Here is a 13,339-nt window from a genome sequence, read left to right on the forward strand (position 1 = left end):
GGCAGGTATGATTAACTTGTACAGATAAGAAAAATGAGAATAATGAAGGACAGGTAAGTAGACCAAAGTAAGATTGCTCTAGTAATGCCACCTGATAGCTGTCCAACTTCAAAACCCTTGCTCACAACCACTACTACACTATGCTGTCTAAAAACAAAAACCACACAAACAAAAGTCTGATATAAATCTATATGCTACTCTGTTCCATAAGTATCTTTCTATGTGTAATGTTGAAAAATCTATTCTCCTTTATCAATGAGATCAATCTTTAGATGTCACTCAGAAAAGTAATGTTTTCAAACAAATAAAAAGTACATAAACTTACCACTACATGTTTTTCCATCTTTCTCAAGCACTGAGCCTTCAGGACAGAAACATGTGGGACCATCTGATGTCAGAATACAGTCATGGCTACATTTAGATGCATTGCTTGGACAGGAAATTAATTCTAATCAATGAAACATAAGGTCAAGATTAGTGTTACACCAGATGTGTAGAAATTTAGCAAAATCGACTGCTAATAAAAATTGCTATGCTAAAAAGAGTAAGTTAAATCAAGACCAGGCATTTCTGAAATACTTTGGTAAGGAAGTTGTAAAATTAAAAAAAAATTCAAATCTAAAAAAATTAAAGAAAAACCTCTCATTTTGGAAAGTGATTCTAGCTTTCTCTAAGTTTCCTTTATATCAAATAATATTTTCAAAGTTATTAGTCATCAATATTCCAAAATATTTTATTTTTTTATAATTTTACTTTTGAGAGATGGAGAGATAGAGACAGAGTGTGAGCAGTGGAGGGACAGAGAAAAAAAGAGAGAGAGAATCCAAAGCAGGTTCCAGACTCTGAGCCATCAGCCCAGAGCCCAACATGGGGTTCAAACCCACAAACCATGAGATCATGACCTGAGCCAAAGTCAGAAGCTTAACCAACTGAGCCACACAGGTGCCTCTATTCCAAAATTTTTTAAATGGAACTTAAGCAAATCATTTGCAAATCATCTGGAAAACTAACTGCGTATGTAAGAAAAGCTAAGAACATGTATGAGTGTGGTTAGGTACAAGAAGAGAATGAGAGGCTCTTAATTAATATCAAAATGTATCCTAAAGGAGCCTAGGTAAAACATTGGGTAATGAGTGTGGGAATAGACAGAGAGGATAGTAGAACCAGATAGAAAGCTCATTTTAGAAAAGACTCAAGTACATATAAGAATGTACCATGTGATAAAGATATTTTAAAATCACTGAGCATGTGAAAGCTCTTTTAGTATGGTACAGAAATAACTGTGAAATGATTTGGGGCAAAAGTTAAATCTCTACCTTACACCACACATCAAAATAAATTCCAAGTAAATCAAAGATTAAAATATAAAATATGTGTGTTTTAGAAGTTTTGACAATCAATTGAGATTATGAATGTCATGCATGGCACATATGGATCCCATAACACATTGATATCATGCATTCAACTATATTTGCCAACAGGTAAATCACATGGTATATGAAGAAGGGCAAGTTCTATAGGCAGGCACAAATGTAGTGGGTAATTTCCAAAAATTTCATTAGCATCCATCTATTTTTAAATGCCTTATATGCCATAAGCATTTATGACACTGAGACTGACCTATTCCCTATCCTCTGTGAAACAGGTCTTGACAACATACATGATTTTAAACATTAATTTCTATTTAGCTATGTTAGTAGATTCAATAAGAAACCTAAAAGAAGGTACTTGGGTATGTAATCTTAAATTTGAAGTTAGCACATCCATATAAATTCATAGTGTATTTTTCTTTTTAAAAAGTGTATTCTTGGCTCTGATGCCCCAAAAGGCTAGACACCATGACTAACTTAGTAGCAGATTATATTCTCTAAATATAATTTTCTCATTAAAAGAAGCAATGCTCTTTAAGAAATTGCTAATTCCAGGTCTAAAACAAAGAATATGCAAGACAAGACAAGTCTGGAAAATATGTCCTACGAGAAAACAAAGAAACTATTGAAGATCACTAGGGTCTTTGAAGAGTCTCTCACTGGCCAAGGGAAGACAATTTGCTTGTTGGTAAGGAGAGCAATTGCAGTGGGTTGAGCCATATTAGAAATGTTAAAAACCCATGATTTCATAATATTCAATTTAAAAAAGCAGTCACTCTTCAAAGGTGAACAGTGATTCAACAATATGGTTAAGAAACCCTATGTAAAGAAGAAAAAAATACAACATTTATCTTGCCTTAACTGTAAGAATTGTATCTTGAGGTAACCAAAAAATTAATGAAAATTCTCTTTATGAAAGTATTCCAGTTAATAACTAAACTAAATAATACAACTAGATATCACCATTTGAAACCCTCGGTGAAGTAATGGATCTAGTAGATTATTGTTAATGGCTGTTACAACCATTCATTGAAAGACTACTGGGCTTTTTCCCATTTGCAACCATCTCAGCAACTGCTCTTGTTTGGAGATTGTCCTGCACTTAAGGCAGGGAGATGTGTCCATGCAGAACATGAAAAAGTCTCTGGAGTAGATCAACTCTAGGCTCCAATTCATTATGAAAAGTGGAAAGTACATACTCAAGTCCAAGAAAACTTTGAAAATCATTAGATGAGGCAAATAAAACCGGTCATATCCTCGCCAACAACTATTGCCAGCTTGCAGAAATCCAAAATAGAGTACTGTGCCACATCGGCCAAAGCTGATGTCCATCACTACAATGGCAATAATATTAAATTAGGCAACACATGTGGAAAATATCACAGAGTATGCAAACTAGCTGTTATTGATCCAGGTGATTCTGAGATCATTCGAAATATGTCTGAACAGCTCCCACAGAAGATGGCAGAGTGGGAAGACACTAAGCTCACTTTGTCCCAGGATACACTTACATAACACACATCAGTGTACATCACCCAGAAAACAACCCGAAGACTGGCAGAACAAACTTGCCACCACTAGTTGTAGGGAACCAAACGGACATGGCTATATGCACCCCTGTGTTTATTATAGCATTATTTATGATCGCCAAATTATGGAAGCAATTCAAGTGTCCATTGACAAACAAATGGAGAAAGAAGAAGCGGGGTGTGAGTGTGTATGGGGGTAATACATACATATACTATGGAATACTACTCAGCCATAAAAAAGAATGAAATCTTGCCATTTGCAACAACATGGAGGGATCTAGATGGTATAATCCTAAGTGAGAGAACTTAGACAAATATCATACAAGTTCATCATATGTGATATTTAGGAAACAAAACAAATAAACAAGGAAAAGAAGACAAAGAAACAGGCTCTTAACTATAGAGAACAAACTGATGGTTACCAGAGGGGAGACTGGTGGAAAGTTGGGTGAAACAGGTGAAGGGGATTATGAGTACACGTATCTTGATGAGGACTGAGTAATGTTAGAATTGTTGAATCACTATATTGTGTACCTGAAACTAATATAATGTTGTCTGTTAATTACACTAGAATTTTTTAAGAATAAGAGATGAAATAAAATATTTTAATAAGAAAGAAATATGCCAAAACAGACTGGTGCAAAGTAAATCATGCAAAATTTTTCTTCAGTAAAACTGACCAGAGCTTGTTTAAGAAAAGAAAATAAAAGACTATTGAGGAAGGGTATCTGGGTGGCTCAGTTGGTTAAGCCTCCAACTTTGGTTCAGGTCATGATCTCACATCTGTGGGTTTGAGCCCCGCATCGGGCTCTGTGCTGACAGCTCAGAGCCTGGAGCCTGCTTCTGATTCTGTGTCTCCCTCTCTCTCTCTGCCCCTCCCCCTCTCATGCTCTGTCTCTCTCTGTCTCAAAAATAAATAAAACATTTAAAAAAATTTTTAAGGCTATTGAGGAACTATATAATCGATGACAGAGACCAGATATGTCTCCTGATGGAAGTATAAAAACACCTATGAAGTATTCCTACCAAGATTGTCAAAGCTGAATCTGCTCAAGCCCTTCTCTCTAACTACAAGTTTGCAGAAAGCCAGGGACATCATATAAGAGCAATCAGTAAAATCCAAAATTTGAGAAATCACAGGAAAAATACAGTTTCTCCAACAAATACTTGCAAGGATGAAAAAAAGACATGAGGGAATATGTAGAATAAAAGATAAGTATTAAGCTAAATACACCACACAGCTCTTGTCTAGATGGTTATTCAAACAGATCAACTGTTTGACAAAAAACTTTGTATGATAATTTGAACACTGTCTAGACATTTGAGGTTATTAGGGGACTATTGCCAATATTTTCACGTATGACAATGCTATTGTGATTATACCTAAAAACTAACTGGATATTACATGATAGCAGGGAATTACAGCTAGTGTTTTAGATGTAATAATGTATTATGATTATGTTTTTTATATACTTATCTTTTAGGGATACATAATAAGATATGGATAAAGAAATAAGAAATACATAAAGAGATTTATATATTTGTTTTTCTTGTTTCCCAACCTTAGAGGTTTTGATTTAATAGGCCTGGGGTAGAGTCCAGTAACTCATGTACATAATAACTTATCAAGGTAATTCCAATGCATACTGCTGATCAAGGTCTACCAACCCAGATCATAGCCATCATACAAACATGATTGAAAAAGAAAGAAAATAATGCAATGAATACTTACGATGACACCGTTTCCCATCAGGAAGCAGAATAAATCCTACAGGGCATGTGCAATAATAAGATCCAGGGATGTTTTCACACCCAAGAGTACAGCCATGATTCCAAAAGGCACATTCATTGACATCTATATAATGACAACAGTAAAACATAATCAGATGGTTATTTTTTTATGTTGATTCATTTTTGAGAGAGAGAGAGAGACAGCATGAGCAGGAAAGAGCAGAGAGACAGGGAGACACAGAATCTGAAGCAGGCTCCAGGCTCTGAGCTGTCAGCACAGAGCCTGACACAGGGCTTGAACCCACAAACTGTGAGATCATAACCTGAGCAGAAGTCAAACGCTTAACTCACTGAGCCATCCAGGTCAGCACAAAGTAGAATATGTCACACTTGTATTTCCTGTAACTGACCATGGAAAGACTGTTTTTGCTACTTTCACAAAAAATGAAAGAAGTAAGTTCAATTGTCATGAAAGCCACTTTTATTGTCACATTTATACTTTCAAATAAATCTGTATTTTCATACTAGAACTGCCTTCAAGAAATAGTACAATTTCCCATGAAAAGACACAGCCACTTAAGGCAGGGACTCGTAAAAGTTCTTGATGCGGATAGGACATCTTTGCTCTTCAGCCTTTTCAAGGCTGACAGGAGCCCTTCACCTGAATGTAGGAACATTCCCCAGCAGCTTCCTTCCTCTCTCCCACTAGTCCCAGGTCAGCCGAGACATACGCTTAGCCTTAAATGTCAGGTTTACCTGACCTCTCACCCCAACCAGTTCTACTGAATGTGTGCTGCAGCCATTGGATGCTCTTCGTTAGTAACTCACTGGATCTCCCAGGAGAAGGGATGTGGTATTTCTCCTGGGTTCACTGAATTGGGCCTGAAGCTTCAAAATAGGAGGAGCCCTAGATAACCAGTGCTGGTGCACAGTTTCCCAAGATCCTACCAGATCTTTATGGGATAAGGTGTAGACTTCACTTACTCTATGAGGATCTAATGATAGTTATGGAACTAGCTTACTACCTTAAAAAAAATCTGAAAATCCTGACATTTGGCACACTATCAAACCCATGCAGGTCCACGGTGTCCACTCAGAGAATCCCTGCCTTATATCAACTCTGAGTAGCCTCTGAGAGCATTAGGTCTAGGAACACGAGACGTAAAGGAGACTTGAAAGTTTTTACAAAGGTTTCAACAATAGAAAAAAAATATTTTTCTGGGGAAAAGAGGAGAAACCTCAATTGGTTTCACTTAAGGCTCTCGATGACCCGCTGGAGACCAACCCTGGCTCAGGTGGGCTGCATTTGTTTTCGGTAGCTACCCCGCACGTTACCTTCGCAGTACTTTCCATCTGGGCTTAGAGTATATCCCTCCGCACAGGTGCACAAACGGGACTTAGAGTCTTGCCCGCACGCGCTGCCCGTGCAGTTACCTTTCCTCGGCTTGCAGAGTTTCTGACCTAAAAGAGAAGACGGTTTATTTGGAGTGGAGGGGTATTTTGACAAGAGGCACTGTTTGATTCCTTCACGGTTCTTAGAAGTCTAATCTCCCTGTGACAAAAGCAGGGGTGTTGTCTTTCGCGGTGGTGACACTGCTCCGGAACCAAACAGTATTAGTCTGGATTCTGAAGCTTTCAGAGAGGCAGCCCATTTACTTCTCTAACTGTATTATTCCTACAAAAGCACTCAGGATGGACATCCTAATTAGCTGGAGAATTCATTCCTTGGGTTATAAACATTAAACACAACTTATCAGCTTTTCATTTCTTCTTTACTCATTATATGTAATATATAATAACATACACTTATATTTTTATATATGCAATTCTGTATTTCTCAGTGCTCATAAAGATAACTGCACAGGGTACAGAGGCGAGGGGGAGAGAGGATTCAAAGCGGACTCTGCACTGACAGCAGAGAGATGGATGTGGAGCTCAAACTCACAAACCGAAAGCTCGTGAACTGAGCTAAGTTGGATGCTCAACCGACTGAGCCATTCAGGCACCCCAAGATAAGTGTGCTCTTAATCCCCTTCCTTTCACTCATTCTGATTTACTTTTATAAAAAGGAATAATAATAAAAAACACAAACAAAAATTCTGAAAATGAAATATCTGCTTAAGAAATAAACTTCAATCCTAAAAACATCTTTTTTTAAGTATAATAGTTACAGGTTTAATCTATATGTTTAGCTGCTGTTTTTAGGATCGTTATTTAAAGAACATCTTTCAGACTTAAAATATACCGCTACCATATATCTTGTCCCCAAATTTCTCAGTTTATTGCTGTCAGTATTCCATGTCTTATAAAAACAGCCCAGGGTAAATAGCAGAATCTGCTTAGTGAGGTAGGTGCTTGAGTTGAATTAGCCAAATATATGGAACAACAAATGGCCAACTTAGCACCTTTGATTTTCAGAGCCAGAGTCAGGCAGGATCCAAACACGTGGATTCCTGCTCAAATTGTGCTCCTTCTTCTTTTTTGCCAATTCTAACAATGACAGGACAATTTGTAAAATGTTCTGGGAGATACAGAGTTAAGCTTGAATCTGAGGGCAGATTCCAGGATCCAAGAAGAAACAAACAGAGGCCCATTTGTAGCAAAGTGGATGGACCTCGAAGGTGTCATGCTAAGCAAAATAACTCAGGTGGAGAAGGACAGATACCATATGTTTGCACTCATAGGTCTAACAGGAGAACAGGAGAAATCTAATGGAGGACCAGGGGGAGGGGAAGGGGGAAAGAGAGTTGGGGAGAGAGAGGGATGCAAAACTTGAGAGACTATTAAATGCTGAAAATGAACTGAGAGTTGAAAGGGGAGGAGGAGGGGCAAGGGAGGTGGTGGTGATGGAGGAGGGCACTTGTGGGGAAGAGCACTGGGTGTTATATGGAAACCAATTTGACAATAAACTATTAGATAAATAAACAAACAAACAAACAGAGGCAGAACTCAGGCAATAGGTGACAGTAAGGGAAGAAGACCAGGGTCATGGATCCAGAGTCATGGCAGGGTTGAGATCAGTGAGAGCCTGTGAATAATGAGAAGGACCCAACAGAAGGACTGCTAAAAACACAGCCTTGCTGTGAGTGGCCTGGAGAACAAACCAACGAGAGCCTGAGCTCAGCAGTGCAAGAAGCTGAGGCCATTGTCCACGTAGGGCTGTTCCTCTGGTTTCTGTTTATCTACTTATAAAGATGTCTCCTCACTCTGACTCTACCCATTTTCTGCTACTTCAAGTCACTAAACACTCTTTTTGACAAATAACACTATGACACAATAAAAACATACTCTTACCCACTTGAAAATGTCCCTAGCGTGCATCGAAGTGAACTCGTACGTAATGTCACCTTTTAGAGATTCTGATATAGTAAAAATCAAGAAAAAGGCTCAGAAATAATCATTTCAGGAATCATTCTGATTCTGTTGCTGGGAGTCTTCACATCACACTTTGAGGAACACTTAAGGAATGTACTAATGAAATCTCCCAGCCTCACCTCAGTTATGAATACCCCCTTTTAGCAAGTCTGTGTTATCTCCTTAATTATTTTAAACTTGTTTATCCAGGTCACCTGGGTGACTCAGTTGATAGGCACCCAACTTCAGCTCAGGTCATGATCTCATGGTTCATGAGTTCAAGCCTGCGTCGGGCTCTGTGCTGACAGCTCAGAGCCTGGAGCCTGCTTCACCTTCTGTGTCTCCCTCTCTCTCTGCCCATCCCCTACTCATGCTCTGTCCCTCTCGCTCTCAAAAATAAATAAAATATTTAAAACATTTTTAACTTATTTATTCATACACGATGACAGAATTAAATACAAAATAAATCTTGCCAATTATTCAATACCATTTCAGTATTACCTACCTAATGAATCAGTTCAGATATACATTGAATTGTTTCTCAAAATTTTGTTTTCTTGTCTATGGTTTTACACCAATCAGACATGTATAGTTATACTGCTTTCAGGTTCCTACATGCTTCACATGTTCAAATTGTAACTAAGCAAAATGAAAATGAAAATGATCCAAATTTTAAAAGGAAATGACTAAAATTAGGAGACAGAATGCACCCACTTCAAATTAAAAAAAAAAAACACATTTATTTGAATTTATATTTGTGTTTGACTTTATAAATTTTGCAAGAGCATAACAACAACAAAAATACAGAAGGGTCTGGCTTGACCTTTATTAAATGATTCATGAATCCAGCAACACTCTATCCAGCAGGTGGAGAGGCAGTCCTGGACTTGGCTTTTTTTTTTTTTTTAGCTTTTTAATGTTTATTTACTTGTGAGAGAGAGATAGAGTGCAAGCAGGGAAAGGGCAGAAAGAGAGAGAAAGACGGAGAAACAGAATCCAAAGCAGGCTCCCAGCTCTGAGCTGTCAGCACAGAGCCCGATGCGGGGCTCAAACCCATGAACTGTGAGATCATGACCTGGGTTGAAGTCATTCAACCAGTTGAGCCATGCAGGCGCCCCTGGACTTGGCTTTTTAATGGAACCAAAGTGTTTCCACTTTCTTGGTAACAAAAAAATCAAGGAATTATGCTTCCTATGAATATCACTTATAAAAATCTTTTCAAACCCAGCATGATAGGCAAGTACTGGCTTAAGGACTAGGAAAACTGAGTTCTGTCTTAATTCTGCCTTTACATCAAATCATGATCTCTTTAATCTTAGTTTCTTAATCCATGAAATTAAAATGTTGGAATAAATATGCTTGAGATCCCTATTTTAAAAATGAAATTTTTATGGCTCTATACAGAACCAGATGTTTGTGGTAAATTGCTCTAAGTTTATACCTCTAAAGAGTCTCAAGCCTTATATACTGCTTATAATGTGTTAATGGGGATTTTCTAGTGAAGAAAAGCAATTAGCGTCCAGGGTACAGGAAATGTTCTCTTCATCTAAATCCAATATTACTTATCCCTTTTTTTAATGTTATTTAATTTATTTTTGAGAGACAAAGAGAGAGACAGCACAGACAGGGGAGGGTCAGAGAGAGGGAGATACAGAATCAGAAGCAGGCTTCAGGCTCTGAGCTAGGTGCCAGCACAGAGCCTGATGCAGGGCTCAAACCCACGAACCGTGAGATCATGACCTGAGCCGAAGCCAGATGCTCAACAGACTGAGCCACCCAGGCACCCCACCTATCCCTCTTCTCCTACCTCTCCCCTGTGCTCACCTCCGCTCTTACTATCATCACCATGCATCCCATTGCCATCAGAATTACACAGGCACATCCCTTTTCCATTAACCAATAAGCTTCTTGAGGATAAGGCATGCATCCCATTCACATTTCATAGTCCAAACGGCACCTCGCATGCTGCCTTTTCCAGCCCAGGTATACCTCAAACATACAGAATACATGCACAGACAAACCGGTGATCATATCACCTACGACTCAAGTCCTTCACTTAGTTATTCCTTGAGTTTCAAGTCAACCTTAGGGTTAGAACCCAGACAGTCAGACTATGCCAGCCAGGCCTCCTTCCATTCTACCGTGCTGCTGGTGGTTTTAATGGTAGTCCTTAGCAATATATATCACTCTTTAATGATAAAGATGGGCAGGAAAGCAATCACTGTTTCCTCTAAATGTTAGGCTGAGGATAAGACCTGAATTCAGGCACTAAACGCTTTCAAAGGTCATTTTAGGAAGTGGCAAAACACAGAGGATTGAGGGCTATATTTTTGTTTAATCTTCTTAATCTGCTGCTGTTCTTTAGCTTCAAATTAGGCCAAAGCTAGCACTCAAAACTGCTGCTGCTGACCTCAGATAACACCCCTCCCAGAGCCCAGCAGTGCAGCTTAATTACCTCTGAGATCACATTAAAGCTCCTAATCATGGAGTTAATGTCCACCACCAACTGCGCCTTCAATAAATGCCTGCCTAACACACAGGCTCTCGTGAGCTTTTCTAACGCCAAGTAAATCTGTAAGTTGTACCTGGCCGGTTCTTCAGTGGTGCACATGGGACTCCCCAACCTACTTTGTTCCTTTGGTCACCGTTTCCCTACCTCAAATGCAGTGTAAGACTCGCTTCATCAACAGAGCCTTTCTAGTCTCTTCCATTTGAACTCATTCACTTTAGCCAGTCTTATACTAAATATTAGTACACCCAGTATTTAGCATACACAATAAAAAATTGGAATAACATTTCATAAAGGATTTACATATTTTCATTTGAGTTTTATAAGAAGCACTTGAGCTATGCAAAGCACATATTATCTTTCATTTTACAAATTAGGAAATAGTGTCTTAAGGACCACATATAGGTAATAACAGATAAATCTGGGACTCAAGCTCAAGCTTTCTGGTTGTAGATCCCACTTCTTTATATATGTACCCTTGTATATGCACACACATATATATATAAAACTATGGGGTTTTATAGAAAAATATGTATTATATATTTTTCTTTTTTTAATGTTTATTCATTTTTGAGAGAGAGAAATACAGAGCATGAGCAGGGGAGAGGCAGAGAGAGAAGGAGACACAGAATCTGAAGCCGGCTCTAGGCTCCATGTTGTCAGCACAGAGCCAGATGTGGGGCTGTAACTCACAAATTATGAGATCATGACTTGAGCCAAAGTCGACATTTAACTGACTGAGCCACCCAGGTATCGTTATAATATATTCTCTATAAGAACTTAGTTATATTTTTGTTTCATTTATTTATTGTCTTCCTCATTAGTGAGTTCTCTGAGTAAATGACTTCTTCAATTTCCTTAAAAAGTTTCCACTGTATAATATATTTATCTTCTTTGTTAATAGAAATAACAAGGAAGAAAATACAAAAATGGTCATTCTGTGCTAGTGGAATTCCCAATTACAATAAAAACAAAAACCACTTAGCCAGAATTCAGCTACTTAGTATCCTGATCCATCTAAATTCCTCTAAGAATCAGAAAGTAAACAAATCAACAGCCTTTATGCCGTTAAAAAATACAGTGAAAACTTGCATTGTGAGTAATTGTTCTGTGAGTGTTCCCCAAGAGAGGCAAACACTTCTAATAAATTTTAACTTGATAAACAAGCAATGTCTTGCCATATGAATAGTACGAAACATCATATAATCACAATTGAGCCAATGGGTCTCTCTCTCTCTCTCTCTCTTTCACTGAGGGATTGTGGGTGATTGTCTCCCATGCTCAGATGCTTGGTCTCATGCCGCAGAAATCAGTGATTTTTCAGAATGTTGGAAAGTGCCCACAACTGGCACTGGTGCATTTTTTGTCACTTCAAAGCACCTATCGACAGTCTTTGCTTTTTCATACAAGAGGAAGCTTAGGAATGCTTCGCTTCATTCTAGGTCAGGCTGCCTGCAGATATAGACCCTTTCTCTGCTGCCTTATTGCCAGTTACATTAAATAGTATATGACAAGAGTTTATTAATACTGGACTGTATGGGCGCCTGGGTGGCTTAGTCAGTTAAGTGTCCGGCTTCGGCTCAGGTCATGATCTCACAGTTCATGAGTTTGAGCCCCACACATCAGGCTCTGTGCTGACAGCTCATAACATGGAGCCTGTGTCAGATTCTGTTTCTCTCTCTCCTCCCACCCACTCATGCTCTGTCTCTCTCTCTCAACAATAAACATTTTTTAAAAAATTTTAAATACTGTGATGTAGTCAATACCTGTTGGTGATAGTGAAAGTCATCCTATACAATAACCCTCTTCTCTCTTGTCTCCTTCACACCAGCCATGAAGGTTTTCAAAGATAAGTGCAGGTTAATTTGTTTATTTTTCTTTGTATTTTGTATTTTCTTTATTATTTTATATTGTATTACAGTATTGTAAACATTTTTATATAAATATTTTTGGGTTGTGGAATGAATCGTCTGAGTTTCCATTATTTCTTATGGGGAAATTTGCTTTGATATACAAGTGCTTTGGATTACAAGCATATTTCCGGAATGAATTATGCTCTTAAGCCAAAGTTTTACTGTATACATTTTTTTACTCTCAGAAGAGCCCCTTGGGCCCACTCAGTCTTATTATGTTGCCATTTCTAATAGGTGTGACCATGGCAGCCCACAACGTAGAAATGGAAATGCAAGGTGTTCATGACACTCCCTCTGTCACCGCCCCCCCCCACCCCCGCATTCCCGTCTGACGGAAGTGACTGCATGATTCCAGTGAGCCCACACATTGCCTCAGCCCAGCTTTCCAGTCTGCCAGGGCCAGTTACTGGGAGAAGGCGGCTGAGGTGACCCTATTGGTCATCTCTCTCACAAAGACTAGAAGCCTCAATTCAGGGCTCCTCCTGGAGAAACATGGTACAATTTGAGTGTCAAAATGATAATAACTGCAATGAATAGACACATGTCAAATATTTTTTAAACCTCTAAGTTTATCAAGATGCTTAAAGAGACCCTTGGAGCACCTGGGTGGCTCCATGAGTTAAGTGTGTGACTTTTGATTTTAGCTCGGGTCAGAATCTCACAGTTCGTGAGTTGGGGTCCCACATGGGGCTCAGCACTGGCAGTGCAGAGCTTGGTCAGGATTCTCTGTCTCCCTCTCTGCCCCTCCCCTGCTCTCTCTCCCTCTCTCACGAAAATAAATGAACATTTTTTTAAAAGACCCTTTATTTTGAAAACAGATAAGGGAAAGAATTGAACATTTAATTTATATTTCCTATAAAAGAGCCTCCCCAGGGAAATCATAGTTGATGTAGAAAAGTTCTTCAGCTAACAAATGCATAAGCAGTGATACAA

At 38.7% G+C, this 13,339-nt stretch overlaps 1 protein-coding gene and 1 pseudogene across 1 annotated transcript in view; one reads left to right on the plus strand and one right to left on the minus strand.

The window, feature by feature from the left end:
• The window catches only part of EGF (epidermal growth factor), a 100,499-nt gene that overhangs the window by 47,507 nt on the left and 39,653 nt on the right, over window positions 1–13,339 (minus strand). The window contains exons 6-8 of the mRNA XM_029919099.1: window positions 5,966–6,091; window positions 4,632–4,754; window positions 326–448 (exon numbers count right to left, since the gene is read on the minus strand). Of these exons, the coding sequence (XP_029774959.1) occupies window positions 326–448; window positions 4,632–4,754; window positions 5,966–6,091 (372 nt within the window). The remainder of the gene's footprint in view (window positions 1–325; window positions 449–4,631; window positions 4,755–5,965; window positions 6,092–13,339) is intronic.
• LOC115286635 lies at window positions 2,503–2,885 on the plus strand (annotated as a pseudogene).

This window comes from Suricata suricatta, chromosome 1, assembly GCF_006229205.1.
Source record: "Suricata suricatta isolate VVHF042 chromosome 1, meerkat_22Aug2017_6uvM2_HiC, whole genome shotgun sequence".
NCBI lineage: Eukaryota > Metazoa > Chordata > Mammalia > Carnivora > Herpestidae > Suricata > Suricata suricatta.